This window comes from Podarcis cretensis (genome assembly GCF_951804945.1).
Source record: "Podarcis cretensis genome assembly, chromosome: 6".
NCBI lineage: Eukaryota > Metazoa > Chordata > Lepidosauria > Squamata > Lacertidae > Podarcis > Podarcis cretensis.
Window position 1 is genome coordinate 6,268,533 of NC_137175.1, and position 13,782 is coordinate 6,282,314.

Consider the following 13,782-nt stretch of genomic DNA (forward strand, 5'->3'; position numbering starts at 1 on the left):
CATACGGGGATCGAGCCTGCAACCTTGGCGTCATCAGCACCACACTCTAACCAACTGAGCAATCTAGGCTTGGTGCTTCTTTGGATCACAGTCTGGGCTTCTAATTGCCTTGTTGACTTAAGTCAAAACCCTCCTTGCCAAGACCTCTGCTTGCCTGAGGAACAGCTGTAGCAGCTTTGCAGTGCACACCCCAATCCATTCATGCCATGCAACACCTTTAATTTAATTTTATAATTCCAAATCACAAGCTCTTCCCAAAGGCATCTGAGGAACTGTATGCATATATCAGAGCTACAAATATGCTTTAGCTCCCCATCCCAGGATGCTGTGAATGTCGCACACTTCATTTTTTCTCTGACAGGAGTGTTGCCAAGACCCATCTCTCAGGCTGGGTCAATATTTCATCACCTGCCTCTTGGCTGTTGGGTTTTCTTCTCCTCTCTTGAAACGATTCTGACCCCAGCTTACAAAAGTGTGATTGACCCCCAGATTTTTGTTTCTAGTTATATGAAAACCTCTGAGAAACTTGGAGAGTGGAATGAGAAACTGACCCGATCGGACCTGTGAGTTCCTCTCCCGCCTTACAAGCACCAACTCCCTCTTCCTTGCTCTTTTCCTCTGACTCATTCTACCCCTTCACTTTGGTCCCAGAGGAAGCTGGCTGTGTGCTTGGGAAGTTGGAGGAGCAACTTCTGGGCCTTTCGCTTATTAACGTCAAAACTCCATTCTTTTGCCCATAAACATTTCTTGTCCCCGTTCAAGATTAAGCTCATCTTGCTGGCTTCCGTGACTTTTCCTTGCATAGGGAAAGGAAAATTCCAATCAGTTACCAGGCCACATTGAAACATTGCAGAAGTCCAGCTGGGAATTGGCTACGTTATTTTAGCATCACTCCTGTACATTGGCAAAAAGGAGGTTTTCCCATTTCAGATTCTGATGCTCACATGCAGACCAAGGACAAAGGAGAGCGGGAAATGTGAAGGCTGGGTGTTAGCAAATGCAGTTTCGTAACTTTTGGTTTTAGCTTTCGGCTGGAACCATTGGGTGGTAAACGTTTTACGCAGAGTAGGCTCGTTAAAATTAATGACTAAGTAAGGTGGCTCTGTGGGTTAAACCACAGAGCCTCTTGAGCTGGAAGGTCGGCGGTTTGAATCCCCGTGACGGGGTGAGCTCCTATTACTCAGTCCCTGCTCCTGCCAACCTAGCAGTTCGAAAGCACAAAGTGCAAGTAGATAAATAGGTACCGCTCCGGTGGGAAGGTAAACGGCGTTTCCGTGCGCTGCTCTGGTTCGCCAGAAGTGGCTTAGTCATGCTGGCCACATGACCCGGAAGCTCGATGCCGGCTCCCTCCGCCAGTAAAGTGAGATGAGCGCCGCAACCCCAGAGTCGTCCGCGACTGGACCTAATGGTCAGGGGTCCCTTTACCTTTAAGGTCTATTACTTTCAGTGACTATACTCTGAATTAAACTTAGTTGAATATCTGTATGTTCCATGGCTACAAAGTGGTGCTGAAAGGGGGAGATCAGCAGTGGGAAAGGATGCTCAACTCTTGCCCATTGCTTTCCCCCTGCAAACACTTGCGGGCAGCAGAGAAGGGTTCTTCACCCTGGCTTCTTCCCTGGGGAACTCTTCTTCTGGAGGCTGCTTTGCAAAGGAGAAATGGTGCCTTGGGTTTCACTATGTGAGGCAGGCACAGAAGGCATCGTTCCTTCATTGGGGGGTGAGAGAGGTGACGGCAGCAGCATCATCTTGCCCTTCCAGGTGCAAGAGGCAGCAAAGGAGGATGGATGTGGCTGTGGGAGACCTTCAAGCTGATAGACCTGCAGTGTTGCTCTGTGCATCTCTGCTCAAAGGTCCCACCAAGTTCAGTGCTGCTCACTGCTGAGGAAGCACACCTAGAAATGTATTCAGGGTTTAGTTCTAGGCCAGGATGGAGCAACTTTGAACATGGCTTGAGATTTGGGCCGAGGCTGCCTGATGTGGTGTTGCTGAGGTGTGGGAGGGAGCTGTGTCCATATGGTCGACTGTGTGCATGCCTGTATATGTAGGTCTGCATGCTGGCACATGACCACCCTTGCCTGAATTAACGTATGGGAATCTCTCCCCTCCCCGTGCCTAGTGCAGAAATTCAAATAAGCTGGTGGAGTTGGGACAGGGCACTCTGTCGCTCCTCGGACAGCCCCTTTGAGCGAAAGCCAGGGTAGTAGTGATTCTTTCAGGCTTACTAACTTTACAAGCCTGACAATTCAGCTTAAAGCTGGCAGCCTGGCCCACTAGAACTCTTTTTGACCCAATTTGTTTTGTCTCGGCTTGTATTTTTCTTTATATTTTGGACTCGACTAGGTAGTTATAGCCAGCCAGCTAACTATTAAACAGGCACTTTCCTCCCCAGTGCAGAAAAAAAATTCAAAAAGCCAAATCTTAATTTTATTTCATTTGTACACTGCTTGATTGTAAAACGCCCCCTCCCCGCAAGAAAAAACCTCAAAGCGGTTTCTGAAGACTGGGTGTTAATAGGCTGCTATAGCACTTGTATTTATAGAATCCTGGGCTTAGTGTGACCTTGTTTTAAGACGCTCAATTATGTCTTCACTCTTTATTTTCCCACGTGCTGCAGTGCATCTAACTGCAAATGGTAGCCCAAGCCATAGGCAACAGTGAGACACATTCTCTCTCCCCCCCCCCCCCCCGCAAAAAAATCTAGCCTTTCAGATTGATTTTTCCGCAGGGGAGGCATAGAAATAAATGTTTGAAATGGCAGTTTAAAACCTGCCTTCCACCACTCTCTGCACTGCTGCAGCCTTGCAGCCTTTTAAACTTAATTGCACTTTAAAACAAAGCACCTGGCAAATGTTAAGTCGCATAAAGGTATGTGTGGCAATTTCTTTGAGGCGCAGCTGCCTCAACCAAACCATAGTGGGAGAGGGAGAGGCTGGTTAAAGTAGCCTTGGGGTTGCTGGCGTGTCTGCCTTTGCCAAAGGAAGGAAGAAGAACAGTTGCTGTTTTGATGCACCTCCCTGAACACCCAGCGTAAACTCTTGTGCTTGAATCCTGCCTTGCTGGTTTCACATTAGGGCATCTGGCTGCCTGCTGTGAGGACAGGATTCTGGATTAGGTGAGCCGTGGGCCTGATCCTGCAGGGATGGACTCTGTTTTAATCTAACAGCAGCAAAGTAGGACTGCTAAGTCTAGGGCGCCTCTGCCCTTCGCAAGCATGAAAAGGAAGGAGCTGCAACATCTGAACATTTTATTTATTTAAGACTGCGTGTTTTCGATGGTTCGCCCCGAGAACAGGAAGGAATCTGACCTCGAAATAACACAAACTAGGGAGGAATAAATACAAAAGCTTGAAGGAATAGTGATGACTTTGTTACAGCCCTTGTGGTTTGGAGTGCTGTGGAAGAAAGGTTTTGGCCCCTTCTCTAACTTCCGTTGTATTTATAGATATGTTTCGGCCAGCAGCACCCTGGAGGACTGGAATGAGAAATTAACCCAATCAGAAGCGTGAGTGTCTTAACCTTCAGCCTAAAGCACGTTCCCTTATTCCAATAGCATCCTGCAACTAACAGTTCCTTCCCTGCACTAACTGCCTTCCTGCTTGGTCTCCATTCTCTAAACGCCGATTGTTTTGCTGACTAATTAGGGATAGTGGGAGAAGGATGACTTAGACTCTGCAGCTTACTGCGTGGCAGCTTTCTCTATGATCCCATGAACTTATCTGTGATATCCTTGCCACCCTGACATTTGCCCATTGCTCTTTGGCAGTAAACACCTTCGCCTGCTTCTGCGCTTCCTTTGGATAGGCCTCGTTCAGGTTAATGCGCAGTTTAAGCTTGCCGATGATTATTGCTTGTGGACTGCGGTTCTGCGGGAGTGCAAAATGTAATGCAGAATGTAATAGTGGGACCAGAATCCTGAAGTTCTCTTCTTTTAATTAATTTTTCTAAATGCATGAATTCTAGCCCTTAGGGGTGTAAAAAAAAGTTTGAAAGTATTTCTGAAATTTCAGCAGCCAGAGAACTTCAGTGACTGTACCCCACCCATGACTAGCAAAGCAGAATAAATCATGCAAACGAGGAAAAAGAACCCCCATATACTGCAAAGGGAGAAATGGTTGCAAAAGGCATAGTTTTGCAAGTCGTAGAATGCATTTTTTCTTGGTGCAGAATTTAGATGGTAAGGGAATGGAGTTTTGTTATTTTTTTAAAGGTTTTGTATTCAGTACGCTCACAGGGCTTTGCAGTGAACCCGACCAAGCACACTAATGCTCCTGTGTGAAGCATTACTGCATATAAATTAAAGCGAGCTTAAGAAAGGTGCATTTTGTAACCCTTAGATGGGGGTTCTGGAGAACCGTAGATTCCCAATCCTAGTAACCTAGGAGGTTAGTGCAACAATTTCCTTTGGTTCACCTTATGTCTAGGAAACCTCTGGTTATAGTCCTTTTATGATCTTACCATAATCAGCATATTTCTTCTGATGTCCCCAGGAGCCACTTTTTAAGGAAATAAGAGCCAGCTTCCATAATTCCTAACTGCAAGCATGTGTGCCTCTCCCCATTGAGAGCATCTTATCCCCATTGAAATAAGTGGAAGTAATAGAAGAACCCTGTAACTCTGATTGTTTCCCGTTCAATTCAATGGAGCTGATGGGGGAGGAAGAGTCCCTGTTGACTTGAATTCAGAGAAGCTGAGGCTGGAATGGAATGCATTTCTGCTTGCACACATGTGAGAGGTGGGTGGGTCACTGGTTTCCAGTCCTGCTGCAGCACTTCATTCATTGAATGCCACTCTGAAGGATCTCCCAGTCCTCTGGAGTGGCTTTATAGGGAGAATAGAACTGCATCAGAAATAAGGAACTGGGAAAGACCTATTCTGCGACAAGCTCCTTTGGATTTACAGTCGTACCTCGGAGGTCGAACACCTTGCAACTTGAACGTTTTGGCTCCCGAATGCCGCAAACCCAGAAGTGAGTGTTCCAGTTTGCAAACGTTATTTGGAACCCGAGCACCCGACGCGGCGTCTGACTGGCTACAGGAGCTTCCTGCAGCCCATCAGAAGCCATGCCTTGGTTTCCGAACATTTTGGAAGTCGAATGGACTTCTGGAACGGATTCTGTTCGACTTCGGAGGTACGACTGTATAGTACTTGGCCTTAGTGACTTGTTTGTGGAGCTTGACCCTTCCTCCCGCCTTCCCATTCCCCACAACACTTGTCTGCTTTTGGAGTATTTTATTGTTTAACTCATTGCCTCTCAGTGCTACCTGCCCTTTTTTCCTGTTACAATTTTGGCTGACTAGGGGGAAATTCTGAGAGAGGAACTTGACCTTCATTAAACTGAGATTAAGTGCTACCTGCTTTCTCCCACGAAAGTGTATAGTTACCTTGCTATGCATTGACAAACCCCAGCAGCTACTTTGAGTTAACAGAAAGCCATTTTCTTTGGTGGGGTTTAATCAGAGTTTGTCCTGAGTTTAATCTGAGTGGAAACCCCCTAGCAAAGCAGGAAGTTTTGCAAACTTCAGCTTCCTGAAAACTTCAGCAGGAAGTCAACTTTGGTGGAAAGTTTCCGGAGTTGAATTTTTAAACACCTCTAGTCATGCTATAAGGACGAGGGCGGCGCTGTGGTCTAAACCACTGAGCCTCTTGGGCTTGCCAATCAGAAGGTCGGCAGTTCAAATTCCCGCAATGGGGTGAGCTCCCGTTGCTCAGTCCCTGCTGCTGCCGCCAACCTAGCAGTTTGAAAGCACGCCAAAAGTGCAAGTAGATAAATAAGTGCGCTGCTCTGGTTCGCCAGAAGCGGCTTAGTCATGCTGGCCACATGACCTGGAAAAACTGTCTGCGGACAAACACCAGCTCCCTCGGCCTGTAAAGCGAGATGAGCGCCGCAACCCCAGAGTCATTTGCGACTGGACTTATCTGTCAGGGGTCCTTTACCTTTTACCTTTTTTTAGTCATGCTATGCTAGCCTTCCTTTTCAGGCTTTCGTTAAGTACCAATGCTTCACTGAATTCGGTGACAAATGACTAGAAGTGTGGAGGTGTTCACCAGCCTTCCCCAACCCAGTGCCCTCCAGATGTTTCATACTGTAGCTTCCATCAGCCCCAGCTAGCACAGATCTGAAGCTGAAGAGATCTTTGGTTCAAAATATTTGGAAGGCATTGGCTTGTGGAAGGCTGTGTATTAGGGTAAAGGTAAAGGTAAAGGGACCCCTGACCATTAGGTCCAGTCGTGACCGACTCTGGGGTTGTGGTGCTCATCTTGCTTAATTGGCTGAGGGAGCCGGCGTACAGCTTCTGGGTCATGTGGCCAGCATGACTAAGCCGCTTCTGGCGAACCAGAGCAGCGCACGGAAACACCGTTTACCTTCCCGCCAGAGCGGTACCTATTTATCTACTTGCACTTTGATGTGCTTTTGAACTTCTAGGTTGGCAGGAGCAGGGACCGAGGAACGGGAGCTCACCCTGTCGCGGGGATTCGAACCGCCGACCTTCTGATCAGCAAGCCCTAGGCTCTGTGGTTTAACCCACAGTGCATTGCAAGGCAAATATCTCTTCCCTATATTTCTAGGAAACTTCAGCTTCTGCTAAGACAGCTGCGGCTGCAGGGAAGGCACAAAGACAGGATGGGTTTTTGGGAGGCCTCAGCTGAATAAGCAGTATTATTCCAGAGCGGTATGAGCAAATACACAAGCTTTCTTGTCAGCACAGGAAGCAAAATGTGGCTTCTGGGACGCATAGGCTAGAAGCAGATTTTGTACAGTGCTTAAGGAGCTTCTGTGTTGCATGTCTGAGCCAGAGAGAGAGAGTGTGTGTGTTTGAAACCATGCTGGGGCTTAGGGTTAGCGTTAAAAAAAACCTAATGTTTGAGTAATACAGAGACCGGATGCTGCTAGCCTACCCCTTCAGATGATTATACCCCCCGTTTTGGGGGACAATTGGTTAGGAACTTGCTGGACTGTAATCAGGGGGTGCTTTTGGTGTCAGGGTGAATAATAGGCACAGCTACATGACAGCTGGTCTTGCTAAGTCGTCCCCAGCCGACCCTTGCAGTATCTTAACACCTAATGCAGGGCAGGAGAATGCTGAAGAAGACAAATGACATTCACGTGCCCTTTTAAACAACTGAGGACCAATACCTGGGATAGCTGCAGCCATGTTTAATGAAGCTGCCAATACTTTAAACAAAGAAGCAAGTAAAATGGCCTTGGCTCTTGAGGATGCAGCTGTGGCTCACATCTCAGACCCTCTACATAGAAAATCGGGGTGGGTCTAGCCTTCTTGGCAGGTTTGTTTTCAACGGGTGTGTTCCTACTGGAACACTGCTTTTAGCTATTAAGCTTCAAAGTGAGGACCCACCTGTAAATCTAAAGTAGCCCAGGTTACACACAAGAATTGCCAGCCTCAATGAGAACTGGGCACCTTTGGGAAGAAGGCTGCAGTGCAGATTTAATAATTAGATAATAAATAATTTTTCAGAGGAAGGAACCGGAGGCCTGGGTTCACGGGCGAGAACAAGTCTTGCCTCTCCATGGAGCACAGTCTGAGCTTTCTCTCCAGCTTGGCTCTGATACTAGAAGTGATCTTAGCTAGCACATGAGAGCCCGGGGCAGTGAGTTTGAGGATTCACTGTGCAACAGCTTACTTCGTTAGGATATGGAATATACTCACCACCAGCAATGGCTGTTTGTATACAAAAAATGCTATCCTAATTAATGGCAATGCGAATAGCCTTATCTTGTACGTGGCTGATGAGGAACAAGTCCCACTGAGTTTAGGTTGCTATTGCATGCAGAATTCCAGCTTTAACTATCAGGGGAAGAGTTTAAAAGGTGCTTGGCTGTAATCTGTTCCCTCTGTGCACTGATTTTTTTCTGGGGATGTTAGTGGCTTGCTCAGTAGGGACTGAAATACTGTGTTTAGAACTAAAACATAAAGACTGTGCCATCTGAGTCTTTGGACTGATGGCAGAAAACTGTCCCAGAAATGGGTACTTCAATTCTTTGGAGTGTGTTGCTATTGTCCCTGTTTTAAAATAGCAATGTTAATGGTAACTGATGGGAAACATTTTCCTTACATAGCAGAAGCAAGGCTGATTCTTTTCTGAATTAACTTGTCACTGTTAACTGTTACTTCTAAATTTCTAATGCTGTCGCCAGCTGAAAGCTTTTTTTGCGGGGGCGATGGGGGCTGCTTTGTAATTTCTGGGTAGATGAGAAATCCTCTTTTTTTTTAATATGGGCGCAAGGGAAAAGCCGGGGGTTGTAAGGAGAACGAATGGCCCAAATGCAATTTGACCGACTTGCAGTGAGAAAACGCTTCTAGCCCTGTGCAGTGAGATTTAATTTTTAAAAAATCAGCACTGTTAGTAAAGGCATATGTTAAAGAAACAACTTCGCTGCTTCTGTGCAAAAGGGCTTTAAATCCATCATTGCACTGGGAACCAGCTGAACAGCTTTCCAGCCATTCTCACTTATTCATTGAAGTCTTTTAGTTTCAGTAAATGCCTCTGAAGATGTGTGCCAGTGTCACTTACAGCTGCGTATGCCCTGTTTTAACCACAGCTGCATGGTGTTTAGGAATGAAGATGGATGACCCTCAAGTGATGTTTGCGCACAATGAAACCCTGGTCAGAAGTGCCGCTGTCTCCCTTATCCACAAGAGCCCTGTTTGCCAGACACCAGCTGCCTTTTCCCCTAGCGCCGCATCGTCCTTCCTCCTTAATTGCTGTCTTCAGCTGCTAACAAGCCTTGTTTTTCTTGCCTAGCTACAAGAAGACGCAGGAAACTCTCTCGCAGGCAGGGCAGAAGACTTCGGCTGCCCTTTCCAACGTGGGTTCTGTGATCAGCCGGAAGCTTGGAGACATGAGGTAATTTTTGCGCTATATTTGCTTCAAAGGGAAGAGGAAGTTGAGCATGCTCTCAGTGCAAGAGTAACAATCAGTATCTAACAGCCCTGGTATTATTAACTGGTTCCAGTTACAGGGGCGAGAGGTGCCGAATGTTTGACTTTCTATTTCACTTACATTTTCTCTGAAGCCAAGAATGGCCTTTCCTTGGTGGCCTCTCCTTAAAATAATAATGCCCTATTGATATCTGATAAAAGCAATGTTCCCCTTAGTTCTGAGGAATTTCCAGTTAGTGCTGTGCTGATTTTAGAAGCAGGTCCCCCACCGCCAGACACTATGATGTAACATAAACTGATCTTTTAAACAAATTCTTTGATTTCTTTTCTTTTTTGCTTCACTGCTTTTCTGAGATGAAAAACTACAGAGGATTTTTTATTTATTTCTATAATGTCCTTTGCCTACACATGTGCTTGTGTAATACTACTACAGTATAAGCAACTAAGTTTAGAACTTGTGTCCAGAACTTAATAACACTTGTTTGGCGTAGATTTCTCTGCTTGTTACACACCTAATGTTTTATAAGCTTGATTATTTAAATGGTCAGTTGGGGGGGGGGGACCCATTTAACCCATTAGATGGTCTAATCCTGTTTGTTCATGGGTTCAGTGAGAACTTGGGTTGTGGACTTACCCCTCCCCTCTTGGGAGTGCAGCAAGACCAGTACCAAAAACTTCATTGCTGGTTAACTCTTGTTTAGTGTTGTATTTATGTACTTAAGCCTAGAATTTTCGTGTGTGTGTGTGTGTAATATTGAATTTATTCTCTGTTTGCCAAATTGGTTTAGGCTTTTTTATTTATTTACTGACATGTTCTATATTTTGTATATTTGTATTTCAAAGGCTCTATATTTCGATGTTTGCTGTAAGCCAGTTTGGGCGATCTCATTATGAAAAAGCGGCCTATAAGTAAACAATCAAAACATCCCCTAAATGTTTAGACTTTCACTAGAGTTCAGCTCCGTTGCAAATTGTCTATGTACTCCAAACTTTGGTAGCCTGCAATCAGGTGATAGTTGTGTAGGGTTTGTTGAAGGATGCAGTTTCTGGTTTGGAAACTCATTCAGCCTTCATCTTAAACTGAACTGCTGGTAGTCTAAATACAGGGCTAAAAGCCGACTAGAAGCCTAACGTTACATTTCCCCATGAAGACACGTGAAGTCTTACTTAAATGCTGTATGCCCATTTAATGCACCACTAGCATTAACTTACAACAAGTGAAGTTGCCACTTTAGTTTGGTCAAGAGAATATGGAAGGAAGTTATCCAAGGTTCACAGGGTAGGTTCACACTTATTTGTGAAATGCAGGACAGCAAATGATTCCCCTTCAATCCTTACTGAGAATTTTAATGTGTGAATAGCAAAGCCTGCTTAATGTGTTAATAGTACTTAACGTAGAATTGAGCCCTTGTATTCACTGCAACATTGATTCTTCTCAGACATTCTCCTTTCCCTCTCTGGCTGGGAATATCTGGGTGGTAAGCGCTTGATATGAACTCTGATCACATAATAGCACTTTCAGGACTTTGCCACCTCTAGTACATTGTGGTTATGTGTGTATTTGTGTGTGTGTTGTTCTTCGAGTTAGCAGATAGCACCGTTTTCTTACCAAAAGCAACATGCTTGCTTTAAATGTCCCAGAGAATTATTTCATAAATGCGTTGGTCTTGATAACATTTTCCTGGAAACTGATACAGCTTGCAAACAAGACCCATGCCTTTCCATCCTCCTACCCTAGGTTATTAAGAACCTAGTTTGCTATTTTAGTTTTGCATGGTCGACTTCCTGAAATTCACAAATTGCAATGTGGCATCTACAGTATGAATAGCAAAGACATTGATTAGATCTCTCTGTGTGTGTGTTTTAAAGAGGCATTTCAATGTTCATGCAGGTTATCAAACCTTTGAACCACAAAGCAGTGGTCCTTAAAAAAGCAACGTATTTGTCATCATGGTATGAAGTCATTGTGGCCAGATCACACAGGATCTGAAAGAAAGTAGGAATAGAACTCGTAGCTAGACTAATGAAGAAAGCAGAGCAGTGCTCTGAGCCACTTAGCGTAATGTGATAAATGGAGACTTTGGTGGTTTATCCTCAAAGAGAACAAACTTTCAATCCACATCATAACAAAGGTGTGGTTGAAACTTAGTTGGGACAGATAATTTGTGGCCTCCTCTTTCCCACACCCTGGTAATGTCTAGTTAAATGTCAATAAAGTACTGCTGCGTGTGATTTTCTCTGCCCCAGATAGCAGCAGTCAAAAAAGTGGGAGAGAGAAGCTGCCTCCTTCTGCAAGGTCTCATCCTGATGTCCATAGAGGCTCTTTTCCTAGTCCTTACCGAACCAATTCCCTCAAATGGAAGGCAGACTTGTGCCAGAAGCTTGACTTATGTGATCAGAGACTAAAAGGAGTGAAACTGGTGTTTTGCAGTGAACCTGTTTCCTTTGGGCAGAAGAGGTTTTTCCCTCTCTGTTCAGCCTCATTCATCTTTGTCATGTGCCTTAGAGATTCTGCTCTTTTTATACTATTCTCTTAAGAAGCAAACTGCGTTCCTTTGTTTTGCTGGTGTTCTTTGAAGTGTGTTCATGGATGAAACTTTCCACCTTGGCTGCTCCAAGTAAGGGGAAAGGTAATTGATGAAGGGACAAGGTCTTGGTCATGTCTAAGCAACAATAATCTCCTTGAACTCGCAGACACCTGCTGGATAAGCCTTCAACCTTGACGCATTGGCTGTATATTTTCTATAGTATCTAATCTGATTTAGCTTCCTCAGAGTCCAACTTGATAAGTTTAGTCACATTTCAGTTCCACTGAAATAAATGGAACCAAACTGTGACATAACTTCCTCTGGATCCAACCCATCTTAGCTAGCTAACTGTTGTGAAAAGCCCCAGTAGAGACCCCCTCTGCTAATCTTTTTTTTAATGAATGGAATTAACGGCCTTGCAGCATTGGCAAATGGCATGGTTTTCACGATCCCTCTTGAAAACAAGGGGCCACTATCATCAAACTTTTATGTACAATGCAAATTGGGCCAAATCGTACTGGACATTTTGGGATGCGAGATTTCATAACAGCTGTTCTCCCAATATTCATTTGGAGCAGAGTCCTTTGGACTCTCAGTCCTCTTAACTCTGACACTGCTGCACTCAATTTCTGGCTACCGGACCTTGGCTTGCATTTTCTCCTTGCTGCTCTACAGCTTGTGAGAAATTGGGGGCAGAAAAAGATGCTTTGAGCATGCTGCCAAATCCCACTCACATGACTTAAGAGAAGCGGTTAAGGATCTAAACCAGGGATCAGCAATCTTTTTCAGCTGTGGGCCAGTCCACCGTCCCTCAGACCAGGTGGTGGGCCGGACTATATATTTTGGGGGGAAATGAACAAATTCCTATGCCCCACAAATAACCCAGGGATGCATTTTAAATAAAAGGACACATTCTACTCATGTAAAAACACGCTGATTCCCGGACCATCCACTGGCCGGATTGAGAAGGCGATTGGGCCGCATCCGGCCCCCGGACCTAAGGTTGGCTACCCCTGATCTAAACTCTTCTGTTTCGTTAGGGTGTCCTTGAACCTCTTGGTACAATGGTGTCAGCCCCTTCCAAAATCCATACTTGGGCAGTGTGTCTTATTAAAGCTAACTGAAATTTCTCAAAATTGTGCACAAAATCTTAGGGGTTGGGAGAATGAGGGGAAACATGAAGAAATAGTAATAGTAATAACTCTGCATTTTGAAGCCTTGAGGTCTGCATTTAGACACTAATCTGAAGATGCAGATGGACTTGGGTATCAGGTTGCCTGTAGGATTCTGGGATGAAGAAGCAAATGCTGGTTCCCGGTCATGAAAGATAGAGCCCGGCTGTTACCAATATCTGTTTCGTGCCTGGCTTGAAAGGAAGTGTAAAGAGAAATATAGCAGCCCTTACATACAGTGGTAGGGACGCGGGTGGCGCTGTGGGTTAAACCATAGAGCCTAGGACTTGCCGATCAGAAGGTCGGCGGTTCGAATCCCCGTGACGGGGTGAGCTCCCGTTGCTCAGTCCCTGCTCCTGCCAACCTAGCAGTTCAAAAGCATGTCAAAGTGCAAGTAGATAAATAGGTACCGCTCTGGCGGGAAGGTAAACGGTGTTTCTGTGCGCTGCTCTGGTTCGCCAGAAGTGGCTTAGTCACGCTGGCCACATGACCCAGAAGCTGTACGCCAGCTCCCTCGGCCAATAAAGCGAGGTGAACACCGCAACCCTAGAGTCGGTCACGACTGGACCTAATGGTCAGGGGTCCCTTTACCTTTACATACAGTGGTACCTTGGGTTACGAACTTAATTTGTTCCGGAAGTCTGTTCTTAACCAGAAGCGTTCTTAACCAGAGGTGCGCATTCCCTGCAAAGGCCTCCCGCAGCCCCGGAAGCGGATTGCATTCGTATCCCAGGGCAAAGTTTACAACCCAGGACCCCTACTTCCGAGTTTGTGGAGTTTGTAACCCGAAGCGTTCATACGCAGGACTGTTGGTAACCCTAGGTATCACTGTATTGGCAAAGCTGGAGATTAATTTTTGGTGGTGTACTAAGTAAAAGTCAATTGAACCCAGATAGTGTGTTATGCATTCGTGGCTGGAGGACATGCAGCCCTCGAAATGCAAAGCCCCTCTCTACAAAGTTGAAAATCATTATCTGGTTGTGGTTTTCTACCCTGAAGGGCTAGATACAGAACTCTCCATAGCGTGTTAAAATGAAACCCCTCTCTCTCTAGCCTCTTAGGGAGGTGGAGGTTTTCACTCTCCAGGCAGGATTTACACAGTAGTTCATCGTGGTTGTTTTCCTCCCAGGCACACTTGCGTCTGAGATGCTTTTTCTCTCTTTTCTGGGAGCAACTCCCT

At 45.5% G+C, this 13,782-nt stretch overlaps 1 protein-coding gene and 1 long non-coding RNA gene across 18 annotated transcripts in view; one reads left to right on the forward strand and one right to left on the reverse strand.

Moving 5' to 3' along the window:
* LOC307218115 overlaps positions 1-13,782 on the reverse strand; it is a 281,127-nt gene that overhangs the window by 231,078 nt on the left and 36,267 nt on the right. The gene's annotated exons all lie outside the window — the stretch shown is intronic.
* TPD52L2 (TPD52 like 2) overlaps positions 1-13,782 on the forward strand; it is a 50,147-nt gene that overhangs the window by 28,236 nt on the left and 8,129 nt on the right. For 7 of the 17 annotated variants that reach the window (XM_079979870.1, XM_079979861.1, XM_079979873.1 and 4 more), the window contains 3 exons: positions 504-563; positions 3,445-3,504; positions 8,766-8,867. In XM_079979870.1, the coding sequence (XP_079835996.1) occupies positions 504-563; positions 3,445-3,504; positions 8,766-8,867 (222 nt within the window). The remainder of the gene's footprint in view (positions 1-503; positions 564-3,444; positions 3,505-8,765; positions 8,868-13,782) is intronic. The other 10 variants (XM_079979872.1, XM_079979876.1, XM_079979865.1 and 7 more) reach the window with 3 other exon arrangements.